The sequence below is a fragment of the Furipterus horrens genome, unplaced genomic scaffold (genome assembly GCF_987537825.1).
Source record: "Furipterus horrens unplaced genomic scaffold, mFurHor1.1.pri manual_scaffold_6, whole genome shotgun sequence".
Taxonomy (NCBI): Eukaryota; Metazoa; Chordata; class Mammalia; order Chiroptera; family Furipteridae; genus Furipterus; species Furipterus horrens.
In genome coordinates, this window is record NW_028327176.1 from 71,906,770 (window position 1) to 71,931,553 (window position 24,784).

A 24,784-nucleotide genomic window follows, 5' to 3' on the forward strand; every position below is an offset into this window, starting at 1 on the left:
AGGCGGAAGCAGCGTCAGCAGCAGCAACAACAGCCATCTGCCTTCACCTGTACCAAGTGCGGCAGGGATTGTCACTCCCGAGTCGGACTGCACAGCCATTCTCGGCGGTGCAGATAGACTCTCGAGAAGCTACGCCATCGTCTCTCGAGACGGACGGCTGCCGACGATATTCTTGGTATATTACCTATTTCCCTTACCCCTTCAGAAACTTAAAAAAATTTATTTTGTATTCTTTTTCTTTCTCCCTCTCTTCCTCCCAGTGCAATGTTGAATAAAGTGACATGGGTGGACATCTTTGCTATTTTCTCATTATGTATGATGTTAATTTATTTATTTTTAATCATAATTGAGTTTTGGATTATTAAATGCTCTTAATGCATTATTAAAAATCATGCTTTTTGTCCTTTATTTTATTAATATGGTGTATTATATTATTGACTTCTGATGTTGAACCAGCCATGCATTCACTACCATCTGAAACTGGAGTTTTTTTCTTTGGGAAGATTTTTATGAAGAACTAACTTTTGTCTTTATTGATTTTTCTCTATGATTAACTTGTGAAAAATTGACATCTTAATCTGTAGATTGAATTGGGAAGAACTAATATTATGAAATAGCTGTTTGTTTAGATCTTTGTTTTCTTTCAGCAGAATTTTGTATTTTCTGCATATAGATCCTGTACATTTTTTTAGGTTTACACCTAAGTATTTAATTTTGGGAGCTGCTAATGTAAATGATATTGTGTTTTTAATTTCAAATCCCAATTTTTTTATTGCTGATATATCAGAAAGCAATTGATTTTTGTATATTAATCTTGTATGTTGAAACCTTGCTATAATGCTTATCAGTTCCAGTTATGGGTTTCCTTTTTTTTTTTTTGACCTTTGGTTTTTTCTTCGTAGACAATTATGTTGTCTGTGAACAAAGAGAGTTTTATTTTTCTTCTCAGTTGCACTTTTTCTTTTTTTTTTTCCTATTTTATTGCATTATCTAGGACATCCAGTATGATGTTGATTAGGAGTGGGAAGAGCAGACATCCTTGTCTTGCTCCTGGTCTTAGTGGGAAAGCATTTAGTTTCTCACCATTGAATGCAGTATTATTTTTGCATTTTTTTGTAGATATCCTTTCTCAAATTGAGGAAGTTCCCCTCTATTCCTAGTTTTTGGAAATCGATTACTTTTCCATATATTTTTTCCAACCTCTTTTCCTCTCTCCTCTCTTTCTTGGTATAGCTCATACTCTGAGGCTCTTAGTTAGTAATCTTCAGTGTTTCTTTTTTGTTTTGTTTTGTTTTCCTCTCTGTTCTTCAAATTGGATAATTTTTGTTGATCTAACTCAGGTTCACTGATTCTTTGCTATCACAAATCTGTTGAGCCTCTCCTGTGAGTTTTTCATTTTACTTACTGAACCTTCAACTCCAGAATTTTTTTGTTTTATAATTTCTATCTCTTTATTTTTTCCATTTATTGCATCACTTTCACCACACTTTCCTTTAATTCTTTAAACATGGTTTGATTAGTTCTTTTATCCTAGCTGTTTTAGAATCTTCATCTGCCAAATCCAATATCTGGGGACACTCAGAAACCATTTGTATTAACTGCTTTTGTTTTTCTCCTTGAGTGGGGTCACACTCTCTTTTTCCTTTGTATGTTTTGTAAAGATATTTTAGATAGTATATTGATGCAACTCTAGGTTTTTACCTTTTACCTTTGAAAGTGTTAATGTCTTGTTTGCTCATTTATTTAGTAACATGACTGGACTAAATCTCTGTAGTCTGTGTTTCCCATAGTGTGTAACTACTGATGCTCAACACTTCTGTTTTGATCTGTTTTTATTTTTAAGCTTGGTTTTCTAGAGGCGTTGCCCCTGTGTCTGCATAGCATAGTGTTCAGCAAAAGAGTGGTTGGAGGCTGCACTTTGAGCCAGTAAGGCACTCTTCTCTGCTGATGGGTTCATGTGGACCGTGAGCACAGTCATACTTCAGGCTATTTTCAGGTCTGTCCCAGCTTTCGTTTCCTTCGGCATCTTTATCAGTTCATCCATGTGGATGCATGAGTTCATTAGCCAGGCATGGGTAGGTGGTTTGGGCCCACTATGATCTCTGCTTTGCATGCTCTTAGCCTCCAGTCAACCTGGGACATGTGAAGAGCTTTTTAAGCCTTCCTAAAGCTGTCTCACTCCCTGGAATTCCCTATAAGTCTCTGGCTGATCTGCCAGTCTATTCCTTGCCCCAGGTAGGGCAGTAGCCTCAGGCTAGCAGTCGCTAGCCCTCTCTGTTCATCTCTGAGATTGCCATTCTGACCAACAACACTGCAAATCAGAGGTCCCCAGCCCCCACATCTTGGCAGTGAATCTCCTGCTTCCAAAATCTGCTCTCTCCTTGTTGAACTTCTGAAGTTATAGAGCTGGAGAAGAATGAGGGCAGTTCCTGGCCTCAAAGTTACAGACTTAGGCTGTTCATGCCCAAAGTGCAGTAATTTCATGAAAAAACATTTTGCTGTATGTCTTTGGTTGATTTCCAGAGCACTGAAATGGTTGTTTTGACTCTTTTGTCCATCTTTATAGTTGCCTTTTGGGGAGAGAATTTGTGGGCCTCTTTAATCAGTGATGCCAGAAGTTAGAAAAGTCCCATTTTTAAAATATTCCCTTAGCTAATTCTGATATGTAGTGAGAGTTGAAAACCATTACACTTGGGATTCTTTCAGCTCTAAATACAGGGGTGGTAAAAAGTAGTTTTACAAGTTTTAAGTACATACTATAGTTTATTCTTGTATTATTTATTATTTTCCATATGAACAACTGTAAACCTACTTTTACCTGTTCCTGTACATACACATAAAATCATGGCATAGTAAAGTTTTTGCCATATTGAATTGCCAAAAAAAAAAAAAAAAAAAGGCTTTACTATCTGAGTTACTATAAATAAAACCTAGTTTTAAAATAGAACCTAAAGAGGGGCTAGAATAAAGACTAAGATTCTGTCAAGGTGGCCAGCAGCCTTTGTTGTTTATATATTAAAGTTGGCAACCTTAGCCCTCTGGCTTGGTATGGTATTATTTTTTGTTCAGCTTAGTTAGCTAGGATCTATTTCCTAAACCAGTTTCCTAATCTAGTTTTTCTAGGTCGGAAAGCTTGTTCAGCAGTACATGCACTCTACTCAGGTTATCTGGAATCTGTGCTTGATGTATTCTTAACTCTGAAAGGATATTATTCACGGGTGATATATTAGAGGAGACTAAATTGAGGACATTGGGTTATTACAGAACATTATTAGCTAACTGAATTTTTTGTGTTGCTCTAGGATGACTGCCAGTCAGGTTTTGGGAATACAAGTGATTTTCCATTTCTGGACTCCATTGTTTAATGAAGTACATGAATAAAAGGTGTGCTGGACTCTTAAACCAGTACTGAAAAGAATAGCATAAAAAAGAGAGTAATAGATCAGCCTTACTAAATAGAATGTAATGCATGGAAATCTTAAAATGCTAATCAACAGAATTAGAACAGTGTTAGAACAGTGTTAACAGTTTTGGTATATTTTCTTTCCTTTTCCTGGACTAGTAGATCTTTTTTTTTTTTTTAATATATTTTATTGATTATGCTGTTACAGTTGTCCCAATTTCTTTTCCCTCTGCTCCCCTCCACCCAGTGACGCCCCTCCCTCTAGTTGTTCCCCCCACCTTAGTCCATGCCCATTGGTTGTGCATATAGTTCTTTTCAACATCTTCTGTCTACTCCATTCCCTCCTATTATGTTTTTTTTATTCCTGTACCATCGCCCTCCCTTTCCCCCTTCCCCCTCGCTGCTGACCTCCCCCCAATATGTTCCCCATACCTATAATTCTTTTACCACTCTCGTTGCCTACTTAGTTTGCCTTTGTTTCGATTCCCTGGCTTCTGTTGTTGGTTGTTGTGATACAGTTTTCATTTTAATGTTCATAATTTTGATCCTCTTTCTCCTAAACAAGTCCCTTTAACATTTCATATAGCAGTGGTTTGGATCTAATGAACTCTTTCAGTTTTACTTTGTCCTGAAAGCACTTTCTCTGCCCTTCTGTTCTGAATGACAGCTTCACTGGATAGAGTAATCGTGGTTGTAGGTTTTTGCGTTTCATTACTTTGAATATTTCTTGCCAGTCCCTCCTTGCCTGCAGAGTTCCTTTTGAGAAATCATCTGATCGTCTTATTGGGACCCCTTTGTACGTAATTCTTTTCTTCTCTCTTGCAGCTTTTAAGATTCTCTCTTTATCCTCAATTTTTGACATTTTGATTATAATGTGTCTTGGTGTGGTTCTCCCTGGGTCCATTTTTTTTTGGAACACTCTGTACTTCCTGGACCTGTAAGTCTATTTCCTTCCCCAAGTTCGGGAAGTTCTGCTTCATTATTTTTTCACATAGTTTTTCTATTCCTAGTTCTTCTTCACCTTCTGGCAACCCTGTGATTCGGATGTTGGCCCGCTTATAGCTTTCCCAGAGGTTTCTGAGGCTCTCCTCATTTTCCTCACTTTTCGTCTCCTCTTTCTGCACTGGTTGACTGTTTGTTCCTTCCCTATGTTCCGATTTGTTGATTTGATCCCTGGTTTTCTTTCCCTCACCACTAGTTTCGTTAGTGTTTTTGTTCATTTCAGCAGGACTAGCCTTCATTCCTTCCCCATCTTGTTTAAGATCTGCTGTTATGTCTGTAAGTATTCTTATAACCAAAGCTCTGAACTGTGCCTCAGAAAGATTTTCTATCTTCTGCTTTGTTAGATTAGATATTTGCTGTCTGGTCAGCTGTGTCACCAGGATCTCTGTCATGATCTGTGCCATTCTGACAGTTTTGTGTTTACCTTTGCTTCCTGAGCGGGGCTGTCACACCTACGCTATAGGGGGCAGAGCCACATGCACTCATCACAACCGGGTGACCCTTCTCACCACATTGTGGTGCTTTGTGTGGGGGCAGGGGTCCAAGATGGATTCCTGCCGTTCACTCTCCGCTGAGAGACTAGGAGCTGCCTCCTCCATCCCCACCCCCTCCAGGCCTCACAGTCCAAGGCAATAGAAGTCTCCCTTCCCCGGCATTGGAATTGCAAGCTGACAGGTCTGGTCTGCAGCTGGGAATGCTCCCCAGGCATTTCTCGCCTCCCCTTAAATACAGGTGTCTGTGCTTACCGCTGTCCCACTGCCATTACTGCTGTTGCCGCTGCCAGCACAGCTTGACCTCTCTGCCTCGGCTTTGCCCCTCCTACCCGTTCAGACAAGCACCACTTGTTTATAACTTCATATGTTGGACTTCCATTTATTTTCTGGAACTTCTGGTTATTTCTGGTTTTGCGGTAGTTGTATTCCTTGTTAGTTGTGGAGGGAGATGGAGCGTGTCATTCTAGGCCTCCATCTTGGCTGGAAGTCTTCTTTGTATTGTAGTTAAGTGTTTGGTGAGACAAAAGGTATATGTGGAATTTCCACTGTGTGTGAGATCAACAACCCTAACACCCGCATTGTTCAAGGTAATCAGTAATTGCTTATTGTTTTGTGTTAGTGAATATTATCTTTTAACAGTTCTTTTGTTATGAATTTACACATGGAAAAATGCCTAAACCATGAATGTATAGTAATGAATTTTATTTAACTACCCAGCTCAATTAATAGAACTTTGCTGGCGCCTTGAAGCTCTCTGTTTGCCCTTTTCTGAAGGGCAACCTCCTTCTCCTTTCTTCCCTCTTAAAGCTAGCAAATTAAGGGGAATACAGCTACTCATGTGGCTTTCATTATTCAATATAGGGAAGCATTACAGTTAAGCCAGAGAGACTTTATTTTCCTGCCACAGATATTTACCGTATGGGCCTTTATGCAAGGGACAAGAACAGTATAATTGATTCTTTTTAAGACTAGTTTTATGAACTATGTGGATTTATTTTTCGTAAGTCTGTTTCTTATTGAGTCTGTGCTAGAATAAAGCAGAGATTATAATCGTCGGCAGCCGTCCGTCTCGAGAGACGATGGTGTAGCTTCTTAAGAGTCTATCTGCACCGCCGAGAATGGCTGTGCAGTCCGACTCGGGAGTGACACGGTATCTGTCTCCTCCCGTGTTGAATCGACATCTTGCGATGACGCTGGAATGTCCTCTCCAGTGAAGCTGAAGCTACAGAGCCTGGGCAGGGTGATATGGAGGGTCTGCTGTTGCCCATGCAGCAGACCCCCCCCTCTCTTCGCAGCTGAGGGATCCAAGGGAAAGACGGAGTCAATACAGCTTGGCTTCAGGTGCGCCGCAGGAGTTGCCGGTGTTGACTCCAACGTCAAACCGCCTTAGGGACTCCGGCTCCGGATTTTCTGTCAGGGTTTACTCCCTTAGCCTTTCCCCTGAAGAGGTATGCCGCAAGGCAGCGGAGGTTTTTTGGAATCAGAGTTTTCCTTCTCTGATGTGCCCTGACTGGAAGATCGAACCAGCGACACTTAGCTCGCAGGCCGACGCTCAATCCACTGAGCCAAACCAGCCAGGGGCAGAGATTATAATACTAAGTTAAAAAAATAAAGTCTAAGTTATGCTAAATTTAGATGTCAAAATAGTAGCCTGGGATTATCCAGTCTGATATAAAAGTTGAAAATCATTGTTCTGGCCTTGATGGGGTGCTCATTTGGCTGGGCATCATCCTACAAAGTGAAAGATCATCACTTCGATTCCTGGTCAGGGCCCATGGGTGGGTTGCAGGTACATACAAGAGGCAACCTATCGATACGATATTTCTCTCTCACATTGATGTTTCTCTCTCTCTCTCTTTCTCTCTCCCTTTCCCCTCTCTAAAAATAAATAAATAAAATCTTGAAAGAAAAGAAAATAATTTTTCTGGTTTCTCTTAGTTTAATGAGGTTGTGGAAGTTGCTGATATCTCTACCATAGCCTCAGCTATCTTTCAGCACTGATGATCAAGATAAATGAATGTTTTTTTCTTCTACCATCTCTTATCGATTTTGGTGTCTGGTCTGTCCTTGGGCCTCTTCTCACCAAGCACTTTTTCTCTGAGCTATCTCCTAATGTTTTTAGTGCCTACATTTAACCTCATAAAAATCTTCATTTATTTCTATTTCCCAGACCAGGTTTTCTTGACCTGTGATTGTCTCAAATAAAAATGAATGGCTTTTAACCAGGGTCATCTTATGTCTGCCTGATTGAGTTTTTATAGATCGGGAATTTGACTGAAGTCTAGCCTACAGAAATCTTTGCAGAATTGGAAGTACAGAAGGAATATTTACCCTATGGAAATTAATGATTATGCTATAATAGAGTTATATTCTTCATGTTATTAGATATATATTTTTATAGTTATTACAATGTTTTTTAAAGTATATTTTATTGATTATGTTGTTACAGTTGTCCCGATTTCTTTTCCCTTTGCTCCCTTCTGCCCAGTACCCAGTTCCCTCCAGCAGTCCCACCCCCACTTAGTTCATGTCTATGGGTTGTGCACATAGTTCTTTGGCTTCATCCTTTCCTATATTATTCTTAACATCCCCCTGTCTATTTTGTACCCACCAATTATGCTTCTTAATTCCTGCACCATTTCCCCATTTCTCCCCCTTCCCACTCCCAGCTGATAACCCTACAGATATACCCATACCTATGATTCTGTTCCTATTCTGGTTTGCTTAGTTAGCTTTTGATTTTATTTTTTAGATTCAGTTGTTGATAGTTGTGAGTTTGTTGTCATTTTAATGTTCATAGTTTTAATCTTCTTTTTCTTTAATCAGTCCCTTTAACATTTCATGTAATAGTGGCTTGGTGATGATGAACTCCTTTAGTTTTATCTTGTCTGGGAAACACTTCATCTGTCCTTCCATTCTAAATGATATCTTTGCTAGATAGAGTGATCTTGATTGTAGGTCCTTGCTTTTCATCACATTGAATGCTTCTTGCCTGCAAAGTTTCTTTAGAGAAATCAGCTGATAGTCTCATAGGCAACCCTTTGTAGGTACTTCTCTGCTTTTCTCTTGCTGCTTTTCAAATTCTTTCTTTATCTTTAACCTTTGTCATTTTAATTATGATGTGTCTTGGTGTGGTCCTCTTTGGGCCTAGCTTGTTTGGGACTCTCTGTGCTTCCTGGACTTGTATATCTATTTTCTTCACCAGATTAGGGAAGTTTTCCTTCATCATTTTTTCACACAAACTTTCAATTTCTTGCTCTTCCTCTTCTCCTTCTGGCACCCCTATGATTCGGATGTTGGCATGTTTAAAGTTGTCCCAGAGGTTCCTAAGCCTCTCCTCATTTTTTTCAATTCTTGTTTCCTTATTCTGTACTTGTTGACTTTTTTTCTTCCTTATGTTCCAAATCATTGATTTGAACCCCGGTTTCCTTCCCTTCACCATTGGTTTTGTGTGGATTTTCCTTCATTTCATTTAATGTAGCCTTCACTTCTTCCCTTATGTGTTGCCGTACTTAAGCATATCTGAGAAGCCTGTTTTGAATTCTATGTCTGTTAGGTTCGCTGTGTCCTCATCTGTTAGGTTGGCTATATCTTTGTTCCTTAGTTCTCCGCTATATATATTTTTAAATTTGCAAGTAATTCTTTTTATTTTTTTAGTGTGCCACATTTATTTTTTTATTATATTAATTGGGGTGATGTTGATTAATAAGGTCATATAGATTTAAAGTATAGATTTCTGTGATACATGATTTGTATATTGCATTGTGTACCCACCACCCAAGGTCATATGATTCTCCATCACGATATATTTGGCCCCTTTTACCCTTTACCACTCCCAACCCCTTCCCTCTGGAAATCACCATACTGTTCTCTGTCTGTGTCTATGAATTTCAGTTTTATATCCCACATATGAGTGAAATCATATGGTTCTTAGCTTTTTCTGACTGTCTTATTTTGCTTAGAATAATGTTCTCAGGTGAATATTATGCTAATCAAAATTAAATATATTGTAATCGGTTTCAGTGCTTTATCTCTCTGTATTCTTTATATATCTTTATAGTTGTTTGTACCTTTTAAAAAACGATGTTAGTATTATTCTAAAAACTTTTGTCTTTTTCCCCCTATCTTTTAATTTCTGAAGTGCTAAGGAAAAAGTGCTCACATTATGGCAGATATTAAGAGCACACTTAGTTAATGGTGCTTTCTTATGTAACTCATCGGGGCTCCTTGGGCTCCTTTTTATTTTCAGTTCTGTTTCATCTTTCTCTCTCTCTCTTTCTCTCCCCTTGCCATTCCCTCTCCCTCTCCCCCTTCTTTCCCACTCCCTCTCCCTCCCAGAAACACACTAATAGCTTTTCTGTTTGCTTTTAGAAAAACTGATTGCTTATCAACGAGAATTTCTTGCTTTGAAAGAACGTCTTCGAATAGCTGAACATAGAATCTCACAGCGCTCTTCTGAATTAAGTGCCATTGTACAGCAATTCAGGCGTGTAGGAGCAGAAACAAATGGCAGTAAGGACACATTGAATAAGTTTTCAGGTACAAATTATATTTTTGGTTTTATAAAAAGGTTGTATTTTCAAAGGGTTATGTGAAATATTTTATTTGAAAGTTGTGTAGAGTAGCTTATCAGCCAGCATTTGTTACCCTTTTCAGAGAGAACAATCACTACATAAAACTTTGTTATGATAAATTATAAAACAGTTTTTACTCATTGAGTTTAAGAGAGTAATAATGGGTTATATTTCAGTTGTTTAAGTTTCATTGACAGTATTTTATGTTTTTAAAATCATACTCAAAATGAGATCAAATTTTAACTTTGCATTTATATGTTTATGTTGTGAAAGTTTTATTGTGGGTACTTTTGGAGATACTTGACTTTTCTCCTCTCTGAGAACTTCTGGTCAGAGTAAAATTAGTGCCAGTCTTTTTGTTTCTGTGCTGTTCTTATTCCAAAATTAAATTGATACATGTAATTCCCCTTGTCTTAACATTCACTACCTTATCTTATTTTTAAAGTTTCATGCTTATTGTTTCCCCTTCTGATTATGAAATTGATTATGGCATAACAACATTTTAAATTATGGAATGATATAGATAACAAAAATTAATTACCCATAAGCCACCTTCCAGGTGATTTCTGTTGACATTATTTTTCTTTTTCATCTAGTCTTTTTTCCATGAATAGTTTTCTTTAAAATTGTGATTGTATGTTATAGCCTGATCTGTACTCTTGAAATTATGCTATTAGCATTTACTATGTCATTGAATATTCTTCAAAAATACCATTTGTAATGGCTTTATAACTTGTCAACTAATCATATACTGTAATATATTAAACATTTTATTATAATTAGGCAAACACGATTTTCAGGGTGGTTTTTCTACCCCAGTTTTTAGCTCTGTGATGAACCTCTTTGCATATTAGTCAGTCATATATCTGGTAGACCTCTGTTATTTTCATTAAGTTATGACAGTCTTAAAAACAGGATCAATGTTTTGATGACATTTAATTTTCAAACACGTGGCACAGTGGCTGCAACAAAACTGATAATCACGAAATATTCATTGAATGCATGAAAGTTAAATTTCTAAAAGGGAAATTATTGAGTAATAAAAGACAGATATGTTTTAAAGTTTTTGATGTTATTCTGAATAGTTGAAACATCACATTATCACCAAAATTTAGTATCATTATTTAATTTGCTTGCAAAAGCATCCTTTTCATTTTAAATGGCGCTATCATTCACCAAAGTATGTTCTAGTTTTATAAATTTTACTGCTATATGTATAAAAGCTGTAACTTCTATATTAGGTGTCATATGGATTAATTATACTTCTGTTTCAGATAATACCCTAAAGCTATTAAAAGAGTTAACAAGCAAAAAATCTCTTCAAGTGCCAAGTATTTATTATCATTTGCCTCATTTATTGCAAAATGAAGGAAGCCTTCAACCTGCTGTGCAGATTGGTAATGGAAGAAAAGGAGGTATATTTATTTTATTTCTTTATGTGGTTGTACTGTTAGTCTTAATTTGTGTTTTGCAGTATTACATTGACTGTTAGAAGCTGGGCAGATAAAATAATAAAAATTCTTTTTCTGTGCATAGTAATTTAGGACTCATTCTAAAATTCACATTCAAGGAGTTGGGCATTTTTCTCCATAGACCAGATTAATAGAGCTGAAAAGGATCATGGGAAATCTAGTTAAAACCCATTTCCAAGCAGAGAAATGTTTAAACATTTGTCATTTTTAATTTTAAAAATTTGGGAGATGACCTTTTTTTCTTATTTTAACATTAATAACTCTTACAGTCATGTCAGGAAAATTTTCCTTATGTATCTCTACTTTTTCTTATAGAGATGGAAGTACATAGTTACTTTTTTAAAGTATATTTTATTGATTATGCAATTACAGTTGTCCCAATATCTTTTCCCTTTGCTCCCCTCTACCCAGTACCCACCTTCCTTCCAGCAATCCCACACCCTTTAGTTCATGTCCATGGGTTGTGCACATAAGTTCTTTGGCTTCACTCTTTCCTATATTATTATTAACTTCCCCTGTCTATTTCGTACCCACCAATTATGCTTCTTAATTCCTGCACCATTTCCCCATTTCTCCCCCTTCCCACTCCCAGCTGATAACCCTACAGATATACCCATACCTATGATTCTGTTCCTATTCTGGTTTGCTTACTTGGCTTTTAGTTTTATTTTTTAGATTCAGTTGTTGATTGTTGTCACTTTAATGTTCATAGTTTTGATCTTCTTTTTCTGAAATAAGTTCCTTTAACATTTCATATAATGGCTTGGTGATGATGAACCCCTTTAGTTTTACCTTGTCTGGGAAGCACTTCATCTGTCCTTCCATCTAAATGATATCTTTGCTGGATAAAGTAATCTTGGTTGTAGGTCCTTGCTTTTCATCACATTGAATGCTTCTTGCCAGCCCTTTTTTGCTTGCGAAGTTTCTTTAGAGAAATCAGCTGGTAGTCTCATAGGCAACCCTTTGTAGGTACTTCTCTGCTTTTCTCTTGCTGCTTTTCAAATTCTTTCTTTATCTTTAACCTTTTTCATTTTAATTATGATGTGTCTTGGTGTTGTCCTCTTTGGGCCTAGCTTGTTTGGGACTCTCTGTGCTTCCTGGACTTGTATGTCTATTTTCTTCACCAGATTAGGGAAGTTTTCCTTCATCATTTTTTCACACAAACTTTCAATTTCTTGCTCTTCCTCTTCTCCTTCTGGCACCCCTATGATTCGGATGTTGGCATGTTTAAAGTTGTCCCAGAGGTTCCTAAGCCTCTCCTCATTTTTTTCAATTCTTGTTTCCTTATTCTGTACTTGTTGACTTTTTTTCTTCCTTATGTTCCAAATCATTGATTTGAACCCCGGTTTCCTTCCCTTCACCATTGGTTTTGTGTGAATTTTCCTTCATTTCATTTAGTGTAGCCCTCACTTCTTCCCGTATGCATTTGCCATACTTAAGCGTATCTGTCAAGTCTGTGAGCTTCTTTTATCACCAGTGTTTTGAACTCTACATCTGTTAGGTTGGCTCTTCTCATCTCTTAGTTCTCCCATTGGAACCTTGATCCGTTCCCTCTTTTGGGCCATAATTCTCTTTCTCCTCATCCTGACAGGCTCCCTTGTTTATTTGTCTCTGTGTCTTAGGTAGAGCTGTTATGTTGTAATAGGTAGAGCCTTAGGTATTAGTCAATACTGGGCGACCTGTTTCATCACATTGTGGCGCTGTATGGGGAGGAGGGGTCTGAGAGGGAACAATGCTCAGGACTTGCCCCTTTTCCAGGCACTTCTCCCACTTCCGTATGGGACTGGGCCCCTCTGTCTATTGCCCTGGTTGTCGTTCCCAGAGTGAGCAGGGCTGTGGACATTCTAGGATGGTGGGGGCCCTTTAAAGAAGCAGACTCTGCTGCGAGACTGGCAGTTTCTTCCTCCACCTCAACCCCCACTGGTTTGCACAATTAGAAGCAATGAGGCTTTATTTTCCTCGGCGCTGGGTTTGTGAGTTGCACAGTCTGGTGTAGTGCTGGGAGCTCTCCCCAGGTGTCCCTCCCTACTTTTTAAAACATGCGACTGCACTTTCTGCTGGCCTGCTGCTGCCGCCACTACACTACTTCCTCTCTGCCCCAGCTTTGCCCTTCCTTCCTGTCTGGCTGAGTATTTCTTCTTTATATTTTTGTTGGACTTCCACGCAGCTTGATGTTCTGGGACTTCTGGTTATCTCTAGTTTTGAGGTAGCTGTATTTCTTCTTAGCTGTGGAAGAAGACGCAGCATGTCTATCTAGGCTTCCATCTTGGTCGGAAGTCCATAGTTACTTTATTTAGCCTTTCATTTAATAATAGAAATATTTTGTTTTGCTTCTTTTTTCTGATATAACCAAAAATAATTTATAACTTATTTTTCTCCTCTTAGAGCTACCAGAGCTTCTTGAACTTTTTTGTAGGACCTCTTTACCATTCTTTTTACTCTTGTTTCTCCACCTTGTGTTAATATTTTTTGTAGATTTTTAAATATAGAGACTAAAATTTTATTTTTCTCTCTAATAAGTGTTGTAACAAATGGTGAAACTGTTACTTCATAGTTATTGCCATTTATTTTTAAAAATTCATTTTCAAAATACAGTTTATTGATTACACTATTACAGTTGTCCCAATATTTTCTCCTCTATCCTCCATGGTAACCCCATTCCGTCCAGCAGTCCCCTCTTAGTTCATGTCAGTGGGTCATACATATAAGTTCAGTGACTGCTACATATCCTAGACTGTTCTTAACAACCACCTGTCTATTTTGTACCTTCCAATTTGTATTCCTTAATCCCTTCACCTTTTCACCTATTCTCCCCCTTTACCCTCCCAATTGATAACCCTCTAAATGATCTCTGTATCTATAATTCTGTTCCTGTTCTGTTTGTTTATTTAGTTTTGTGTTTTTTTGGATTCAATTTTTGATAGTTGTGAATTTATTGCCATTTTAATGTTCATAGTTTCGGTATTCTTCTTTTCTTAAATAAGTCCCTTTAACATTTCATATAATAATGGCTTGATGATGATAGACTACTTTATCATGGGAAGCACTTTATCTGCCCTTTAATTCTAAATGATATGTTTGCTGGATAGAGTAACCTAGGTTGTAGGTCCTTGCTTTTCATCACTTTGAATACTTCTTGCCAGTTTCGTCTAGCCTGTAAAGTATCTTTTGATAAATCAGCTGACAGTCTTATGCATACTCCTTTGTAGGTAACTCTCTGCTTTTTCCTTGCTGCTTTTAAGAGTCTCTCTTTACCTTTCACCTTTGGCATTTTAATTATGATGTGTCTTGGTGTGGTCCTCTTTGCATCCATCTTGTCCGGGACTCTGTGCTTACTGGACTTGTATGTCTATTTTCTTAACCAAATTAGGGAAGTTTTCTTTCATTATTTTTTCAAATAAGATTTCAACTTTTTGCTCTTCCTCTTCTCCTTCTGGCACTTCTGTGATTTGGATGTTGGTATGTTTGGAGATGTCCAAGAGGCTCCTTAGTCTATACTCTTTTTTTTTTTAATTCTTTATCTTTGCTGTTCTATTTGACCGCCTGTTTCTTCTTTTTGTTTCAAATCATTGATTTGCTTCTTGGTTTATCCCCTCCACTGTTGGTTCCCTGTAGATTTTTCTTTATTTCAGTTAATGTAACCATTTCTGCCTGGGTACTTCTTATTCTGTTGCAATACCCAGTGAGTTCTTTGAGTACCCTGATCATCAGTGTTTTGAACTCTGCATATGATAGATTGCTTATCTCCATTTTGTTTAAATTTTTTTTTTTCATTTGGGCCATATTTCTTTGGCAGCCTCCCTGTGTTTGTTTCTGTTATTAGGTAGAGCTTCTTTGACTCCCTGTCTTAGTAGGGTGGCCTAGTGTAGAAATGTGCACCTGGAAGTTGGATGGGGTAGAGCCTTATGTAATCACCAGTGCAGGACAACCTGTTTCACTGCTTTGTGGCTGTGTGTAGGGGAGGTCTTGGAGAGGGTACAGTGCCACTGTCTGGCCTCTGGAGTTTTGCCTGATAGGAAGCTGTCTCCTGGCACTTGCCCTGTTGCTAGTCACTTCACTTTCTCACCGTATGCTACTGGTGCTCCTCCAGCTGTTGCCGTGGTGCTGAATCACAGAGTGGGTGAGTCTGCATAAGTCCTAAGACCTTTGTGGACCCTTTAATAGGAGTCTCCTGAGAATCATGCACTTTTGTCGGCTGTCCCAACCCCCATTGGGTGTGAAAACCCCCATTGGTTTTATAGCTAGAGGTTATGGGGACCTACCTTCCTGGCACTGGAACCCTGGTCTAGGAAATTCTGTCTGGGTCTGGGATTCCTTGCTCCCAAGGTATCCCTCCAGATTTTTATCCACCACACTGGAATGTGGTACTGCCTGTTCTGCCTCTCCAAGCCACTCTGTGTCTCTGCATCTCTGTACCTCTCTGCCTCTCTTTGCTTATCTGCACACATCTCTGTGTGTTTCCATGCCTCTGTCCCTCTTATCCATGTGGATGAATGTGACTTCTTTAAGTCCTTGGTTGTTGGACTTCCATACAGCTCAATTTTTGCAAAATCTGGGTGACACATTTTGTAGTCTAGTTGTAAGTTTTGCTATAATTGTGTGAGGAGGTGAAGCATGTTTTACCTATGCTTCCATCTTTACTAGAAGTCTTCTTTCTGTTCCTTTGAAGATACTTATTTCATCCCATTTGTTTATAACTTTATCTATCTTAAATATAATGAAATCTTAGAAAACCAAGCTTTCCAGTAGTTAACATTCTTGTTAAGCTGACACTATTTTTGAGAGAGAAAAAGCACACAAAAGAAAACGAAGACCCTCACATTTACTTAAAAAAATAAACTTCCCTCCTAAATTTTTAAGCAATGGTTTTTAACATTTTTAGACTCACAAAACCCTTTGCATATCATAGGAAAGCTGTCAATCTTCTACTCTAAAAATACACATAGAAAAAGTAACTTCTTACATAATTTTTGGATATTTTGGGATCCCAAAACCTATTTAGGGACTTTATATTAAGAACTTATGTCTTAGAGCAAAGAAAAACTGCTTCTTGCTAAAATTCCATTCTTCAGTGGTCAGGCTGATTAAGAAACAACATTCAGACCAGCTAAGCTAAGCCCTTCTGAGGCTGAAGAGGGAGAACAGTGCTCCAGGCAGTTACTTCTCCTTTGAATAGTGGCTGGAATTCTCACATCCAGAATAAAAAACTACCATCCCACACAGTCCCCGCCACACTCCAGATCCTCTGACAAAATTTGCAGAGGCAGGCTGCAGTACATAGACACAGCAACTACAGGTGTAGAAAGGACATCACAAAACTAGGATTACCAAATAGTTAAAGAAACCAACATCATGCATGACTTAATACTCAAGAAAATTGAATTTATAGAATAATCATAATAAAATTAAAAAATAAAAATAATACATATATTACAGGGGAGAGGTCAACTTGTAACTATTATCAGAGGATCAGTTAGAGGTTTTTGTGTTTTTATTTCAATGATTATATGTAAAATTTCCACATAAATGGACTGATAATCAGAGTGGACACAGCTGAAGGTCAAATTAGTGATCAGAAAGACTGAGCTGTATAGTTCTTCCAGAATGCAGCATGAAAGGCACAAAGAACTGGGGCAAAGTTTGAACATCTATCTAATAGGAATTTCAAAAGGAGAGAAAAGAGTAAAGAGAGGAAATAAACAAATATGTAATAGAAGAAAATTTCTTTGAGTTAAAGAAAACCAGGTCTTCTGATGAAGGGCATACTCAGTGCTGAGCAGGATAACTGAGAAAAGACCATCCACAGGTCACCTGCCAAAATGGCATTTCTGACTGTAGAGGTTAGCAGGCCATTTTTTAAGTATTTGCTGAAATAAAAACTCCATGAGCACCTGCTGTGTGCAGGCATTTAGCCAGTACGTAGTTTGATACACAAAATCAGGTGATGTTCCTACTCTTGTGGAGCTTTAATTAGTCAATTAATTATTTGAATAATTGTACATTTACAACTGTAATTGGTGATATAAAGGATGCTTTGAGAATGTATAAAAAGGACATTTGACTTAAGGAACATAGGAAAGTTTTAAAAATACATTTGACCTTAGATCTGCAGACTGTGTAGTTCCCTACTAAAATGGGTGTATTTGCTTTCTCTTACTGCTATAACAAATTACCACAAACCCCATAACTTAGAACAACACAAGTTTATGATCTTACAGTTTTGGGGGTCAGAAGTCCTGAAATCGGAGTGTTGACAGCGATGTGTTCCTTCTGGAAGCTTTAGGGAAGAGTATTTCCTTGCCTTTTTCAGTTTCTAGAGATCTCCCACATTCATTAGTTTGCTACCCCTCCTTCATCTTCAAAACATAGCATCTTCAAGTCTGACTCGAGTTCCATTATTTCTCATTTTGACTCTCCCACCTTCCCCTCCTAAGAAACCCATGTGAGCACATTAGGCTCACCTGGGTAATCAGGATAATGTTCCCATCCAACGATCCTTAATCGCATCCACAAAGTGCCCCCAAAGTCCCTTTTGCCAAGTAAGGTGATATTTTCACAAATTCCAGGAATTAGGGCCTGGGCATCTTTGGGGAGGAGGGCATTATTCTACCACATGAGAGAAAAGATTCTAGAAAATGAGAAAAGTGCCACAAAAGCCCTAGTGGAAGGGAGAATGAATGCTCTAGGAAATGGGAAAAGGCCACTGTAGATGAAGTATAGAGTGATGGGAGGCATGGAACAAAATGAGACTAGATGGGTATTGAGGCCAGAACATGTAGGGCCTTGCAGACCATTTATAGGTTTGGGATTTTATCCCAAGAACAGAAAGAAGCCACTGATGAATTTTACGCAGGACCTACTTGGTATGACTTTATAAGCTTTAAATTTTCCTAAGCTCACATTTGACGCAATAAGAAGAATGACTGAAGATAAAGTATATGGGAATTTGCTTCCAGAGTAACTCATCCTCTTTAGGCATCTCAGAATAACATGGTCAAAACAGTGTGATGTTCTCATTAAGGGTCCCGCATCCACTTACTCAAGTCATCCTTCCTCCCACCTCCTCATCTCTCCCAGTCTTAAGCCCCATTGGAGTGTCTCCTATCCACCCACTCATCTTTAAATATCCTATTTCAAACCATCTTTTACTTGCAGCAATAACTTCCTGATTTCCCCAAAATGCTTTTACTCTTTAACACTGTTGTTTGTTCTCCACAAAATTTGATAAACTTTTAAAAGTAATGAGTTGGATGTCACTCCCCTACTTACAGCTTTATAATGACTCTCTTATTCTCAAAATTAAAACTAAATTTTAAGGTTTCATGTGAAATGACCCCTAACTAATGCTCTGAAACTAGCCTCATTCTTACCTATGTTAAGATCGTTGTCTCTTCAGGGCCTTACTGTTTCTTCTTCTGGAATGTTCTTCCTCTGCTCTTTCTCATCATTAATTACCAGCTCAGTTGATATTAGAGAGGCCTTGCATCACCCTCACTATCTATAAAGGTACTTCTGCCTTCCCTTCCCCTACCTACTCGTTATAATATTGCCACATTTTAATTTGTAGAGTATATATTACCCTCAAAAATTGTATTATTTTATCCTCTCTTCTAGAATGTAAGTTCCATGAGGGCAGGGACCTTATCTGTGTTGTTCATGATTACAGTAGTCCCTCGCTATATCGTGGTTCACTTATCGCGACCTCAGTGTATTGCGGGATTTAAAAAAATATTATATTTAATTATTTATTATGGATTTTTTGCTATATTGCAGGATTTTGCGGTACTGTATATGTATGTTGTTAAAGTTATGTAGGTTTAAGAGTGTAGAATAAATGTAAGGTTCCTACTTTGCAGAGGAGTCTGGAACATAATACTCGTGGTAAGTGAGGGAATACTGTCTCTCCCTATCATCTAGAATAATGCCTTACATTTAATAGGTGTTCAGTAAATATCTTTGGAACAAATAAATGAAATCTTTTTTTGAGCCCTTGAAAACTCTTTGTCCCAAAATAGAAGTGAGGCATGTGAAACTATTTGGATCTTATAATTCTTACTTGTAGAATCATGGTGGTAGATTCATTAATCTATGACCTTTAACCTTCTTTCTAGCTTTAGAATTCTGTAAATCCTAAGTATTTTGTAGTATCTTCAATAAATTGTTAAAAATTATTTTTAATATTCATAAAGTATTTCTCTACTGATTTATAACATGGCGGGGTACAAATACTTCTTTTTTAAATTTTAATTATTTATTTTTTATTCTTGTTTATTCTATTATAGTTGTCCCAATTTTTCCCCCTTTTCTCTCCTCCTCCAAGCCTACCTCCTGCTTCCACAGTCAATCACCACACCATTGTTCATGTCCAGGGGTTATTCATACATGTTCTTTGACTAATTCCTTCCCCTTCTTTCCACCATTCCCACTCTCCTCCCTTTCCTCTGACAGCTGCCAGTCTGTTCCACATCTCTATGTCTCTGGTTCTGTTTTGCTCATTAGTTTATTTTGTTCATTAGATTCCTCTTATAAGTGAGATTGTATAGTATTTGTCTTTCACTGACTAGCTTATTTCACTTAGCATAATAGTCTCCAGTTCCATCCATGCTATTGCAAAGGGTAGGAATTTCTTCTTTCTTTATGAAGCATAGTATTCAACTGTGAAATGTACCAGTTTTTTTTTTTTTTTCCATTTTAATTTACTTTTATAACTTTTATTTATTTTTTGTTTTTCTATTACAGTTATCCACTTTTTCCCCCATTGCTTCTCCCTCCACCAGCCCACCCCTTCTCCCACAGTCAATTCCCACCCCGTTGTACATGTCCATGGGTTATTTATACTAGTTCCTTTACTAAACCCTTCCCCTACTTACCCCACTTCTCTCTCTCACCCTCTTGCCCCTGGTAACTGTTAGTCTGCTCCTGGTTTACGTGCCCCTGGTTCAATCTTGCTCATTTGTTTGTGGTGTTCATTAGTTTCCTGTGTTAGGTGATATCATATGGTATTTTTCTTTCTTTGCCTGGTTTATTTTGCTAAGCATAATTCTCTCTAGTTCCGTCCATGTTGTTGCAAATGGTAGGAGTTCCTTCTTTCTTTTTGCTGCATAGTACACCATTGTGTAAATGTACCACAGTTTTTTGATCCACTCATCTACTGATGGGCACTTAGGCTGTTTTCAGCAATTGGCTATTATAACTAGTGCTGCTATGAACATAGGGGTGCATAGGTTCTCCTGAACTGGTATTTCAGGATTCTTAGGGTATATTGCCCGCAATGGAATCAACTGGGTCAAAAGGCAGTTCCATTTTAAATTTTTTTGAGGGAATTCCATACTGTTTTCCACAGTTGGCTGCACCAGTCTGCATTCTCACCAACGGTGCACTGGGTTCCCTTTCTCTACATCCTCACCAGCTTAAAAGATAATATTTTTTAAGACTTTCTGGGAAATACAGTCTTACTGTAACACAATATGTACATTCCTAAAAATTACCGTATTATGCAGAATTGTGGAGTAAACTGAGAAAAATAGGGTTAGGGTTACAACACTCAACAACTTTGCCAGTAACACATAAAAAAAAAACCTAATAAAAATGGTAGCACAATTTTATGCATGTTAAATGATTGATAAATAGAAAACTACTGCAATAAGTATGGTACTCTACCTTGAAAAGACCCAATGTTTTTGTGTTAAAATGGGCTTCAGAAGGACTGTAGCTTGGAAGCTTCTGTAGAGTGGTGCAAGGCAGGTTGTATGAAATCTGACATCAAGTTATAACACCAAATGTGGATATGTGTGGATCATAGCCTCGGTCCAGTGAGCTGAGACAGCAGGTAACTCAGCTGGTAGTGTGTGTATTTTGTGTGTTTCTACATTGTCCCATTCAGTTTTTTGAAAGCAGTTCCAATGGGTGTAATTTTCTGCATTCACCCAGTGAAGTGTTTGTCCCTGAGAAAAAATTACACATAAGCAAATATGAAATCCATGTTTACTGAAATGGTTCTCTAATATACTGATCACATAGGGACAAATTTGCTTTTCGAAACAAGCATTATAGTAGAACTGAAATTTTAGACTTAAAAATAGTTACATGAATAGTACAGTTCCCATATAGCTCACCAATTTCCTCTAAATGTTTACATTTTATATAACCATAGTACCAGAAAATAAACATTGATGTTATATTGTTAATCTTTCAGATTTTGTCATTTTTTTTTTCATTATTTTTCTTTTCCAGGAGCCAGCTCAGGATCCCATATTTCACCCAAATATCATGTCTCCTTAGTCTTCCTCAGTCAGGGACAGTTCCTCGTTCTTTGTTTTCTTTCCTGATCTTGATGCTTCTGAGAGTACTGGCCAATCAATTATTTTGTGGAGTACTCCCCTGATTTAACCCCTGGCTGGTTTGGCTCAGTGGATTGAGCGTCGGCCTGCGAGCTAAGTGTCGCTGGTTCGATCTTCCAGTCAGGGCACATCAGAGAAGGAAAACTCTGACTCCAAAAAACCTCCGCTGCCTTGCGGCATACCTCTTCAGGGGAAAGGCTAAGGGAGTAAACCCCGACAGAAAATCCGGAGCCGGAGTCCCTAAGGCGGTTTGACGTTGTAGTCAACACCGGCAACTCCTGCGGCGCACCTGAAGCCAAGCTGTATTGACTCCGTCTTTCCCTTGGACCCTTCAGCTGCGAAGAGAGGGGGGGTCTGCTGCATGGGCAACAGCAGACCCTCCATATCACCCTGCCCAGGCTCTGTAGCTTCAGCTTCACTGGAGAGGACACTCCAGCGTCATCGCAAGATGTCAATTCAACACGGGAGGAGACAGATACCGTGTCACTCCCGAGTCGGACTGCACAGCCATTCTCGGCGGTGCAGATAGACTCTTAAGAAGCTACACCATCGTCTCTCGAGACGGACGGCTGCCAACAACGACTCCCCTGATTTGGATTTGTCTGATGTTTCTTCATGGTTAGATTGAGGTTATGCATTTTGGACAAGGAAACCACAGAAGGGATGTCATATCCATCTCAGTGCATCATTTACATGATATTTGGGACTTTAATTTTTAAGTTGCATTTAGTGTTTCTAAGGTTTAGTTGTATAATTAAATGTGTTGTTTATACTTTACAGCCATTGGTTTTTAATATGAGGTTTAATATCTTTCATTTTTATTGACTTTTTGACATTATTTCTTTTCTTATTGATAAGCCCTGTGGAAAACAATTGCAGTATTATGGGTATGCCTTCATATCCTTTGGTTATTTTTCTTTCTGAAATGTAGTGTATTTTGATCTCTCAATTATTTTTGTCAATTTGAGAGGATGTAAAACTTTTAGAGTAGTGTTGTTCTTCTGTATTGGCTTTGTAAAATCTTTTTATATAATTACTATCATTATTTTGTTTCAGTTTCAATAGTAATGGGAATTCCTACTGTGAAGAGAGAAGTTAAGTCTTACCTCATAGAAACTCTTCATTCCCTTATTGATAATTTGTATCCTGAAGAGAAGTTGGACTGTGTAATAGTAGTCTTCATAGGAGAGGTAATTATTTAATTGTTGTTATTTTTTATCATATATGTAACTATATGAGTTGAAAGTATAATTTAATATTTGAATATACTTTTATGAGCACTTAAAAAAAGTGATGAGTAAAGGTTAGATGATATATTCCATCTAATAGTTACATTTAAGTCTAACTTGTTATGTTTGCCTTAACGTCTCTCTTGCAGTTATAATCCAGGAATAGTCATCTATTTTTGGTAGGATAAATATTACATACGTTGCTCTTTAAGAACAGTGAGTCCCTGTTTCTAGCTCTAGGACCTAAATTTGGAGATTGACACTGCTGTTTTTTGGGAGCTGTGAAACCTGAGAAAGGTTTAGCCTAGCCTGGGGTTTTTTCATCTTATTATTCTCTCCACCACTCATCAGTACTAACAAGATCCAGCCGTCATTATTATTGAAAACAAAATATGTGAGTGAGGATTATTTTATTTCTTGTATTTAGTTTGCTCAAAAGGTCTAGGGAAAGAATAAATCTTGAAAGGATTTAGAACATCATCTTGTTATGGCCCACTGATTTCCAACTTTTCAGTGTTTCCTATATCCTTCTAAATGAAAATGTTCTTAATGTTTCTCTTAATATAAGAGTAAACAAATGCATACTGTTCAAAAAAAATTACAGAAATGTATAATTAAAAATTACCTGTTATTCCTCCATACAGATAAAACAATTACAGATATTCTGAAATATATTTTAAGAAAAATTTCCCATGGCTTGTATACATATATATAAACATATTTGTTCTATACTTATTTTAATATCATGGACTTTTTTTCATGTTAAAAAGAATAACTATCACAGCATCATTTATTCTGGCTATAAAATATTCCACTATCTGTTTTTAACAATTTATTTAATTTCTGATTGTTAGACATTTAAACTATTTTCAGGTTTTTGCTCTCATTTTCAACACAGTATTGAGCATTACTGTAAGTAAACTTTTGTGAGGTGGGATCAATTGCTAAATGTGGAATTACCTTAGTCTACATACATTAAAATGCATGGCCCTAAAGAAGTTAAGCCAGCTTGTCTCTCTTCCAACATTGAGTGAGAAAGCTTGTTTCCCTGTTCCCATGCTCTGCTAGATAACAGTCTTTAACTTTTTTGATGGGTAAGAAATAATACATTGCTTTGGTTTAAGTTGTATTTCTTTACTGAGTGGGGTTAAATGTTGACTTATATGTTTTTATGGACCATTTGTATTTATAAATATGTTTATAACCTTTGCTCATTTTTTATTTATAACAAATTTTCATATATAAGAGGAATGAACTCTTTGAAATATTTAGTCCAGTTTGTCTTTCGCATGAATTTTGTTGATGATTTTTCTTGTCTGTTATAGAAATTTTACATTTTAAGCCATTAAGTTTGTCAGTTTCATATTGTTTATCAGTAGAAATTGGTACAACCTCCTTAGATAGCAATCTGGCAATAGCTGTTAAAATTTATGGTATATTCTGTGGCACAGTTTTCTGCAAGCACATATACACAATGTATACAGCTCCTACATATGCATTAATAAAATGAATAGAGAAAATAGCCCTGGCTAGGTTGCTCAGTTGGTTGGAGCATCATCCTGTACACCAAAAGGTTGTGAGTTCAATTCCCAGTCAGGGCACATACCTAGGTTGTGGGTTTAATACCCAGTTGGGGTGTGTATGGGGCAACTGATCAATGCTTCTCTCTCACATTGATGTTCTCCCCGCCCCCTTCCTTTCTTCCACTCTCTCTCTGAAATCAATAAACATAGCCTTGAGTGAGGATTAAAAAAAACAGAGAAAATGGTCTTGTGTAATATGCTGCAAACTATTAATAGCAGGTATCTTGAAAGCTGGGATTATGGGAAGGTGCCACTTTCTGTTGTATACAGTTTTATAAAATTAGATTTTTTAACATTGACCATGTATTAATTTTTAATCAGAAACTTAATATTAGAAAAAAAAGTACCTTTATACCCTTGAAAAATAATGTTCAGTATATAGACAGATTAGTGTACATAAAGATTCAACACCCTCTTGTCATAGCCATTCATCTGATACTAAGATGTAATAACACTGTGTGGAGTCAAACAATAAATTGTGTCTTTAACTTCTAGTCTAGCATTACACAGTAATAATATTTTTTCTATACCTTTGTCAAGTTTTAATCAACATTAATTTTTTTGTAAATACTTATTACTTATTTGTGCACATGGCTTAAGAGTCCAGTTGTTTTACAAAGTTCATTATAGTATTAAATAGCATTCTCTTGTCTTTATTTTTCTATCCCTGTCCCCCCTTTCTTTTCC

General features: G+C 37.4%; 1 protein-coding gene across 1 annotated transcript in view; it reads left to right on the top strand.

The window, feature by feature from the left end:
• MGAT4A (alpha-1,3-mannosyl-glycoprotein 4-beta-N-acetylglucosaminyltransferase A) overlaps positions 1 to 24,784 on the top strand; it is a 119,199-nt gene that overhangs the window by 50,678 nt on the left and 43,737 nt on the right. The window contains exons 3-5 of the mRNA XM_090281751.1: positions 9,271 to 9,438; positions 10,748 to 10,888; positions 22,342 to 22,475. Coding sequence (XP_090137877.1) covers positions 9,271 to 9,438; positions 10,748 to 10,888; positions 22,342 to 22,475 — 443 coding nt within the window. The remainder of the gene's footprint in view (positions 1 to 9,270; positions 9,439 to 10,747; positions 10,889 to 22,341; positions 22,476 to 24,784) is intronic.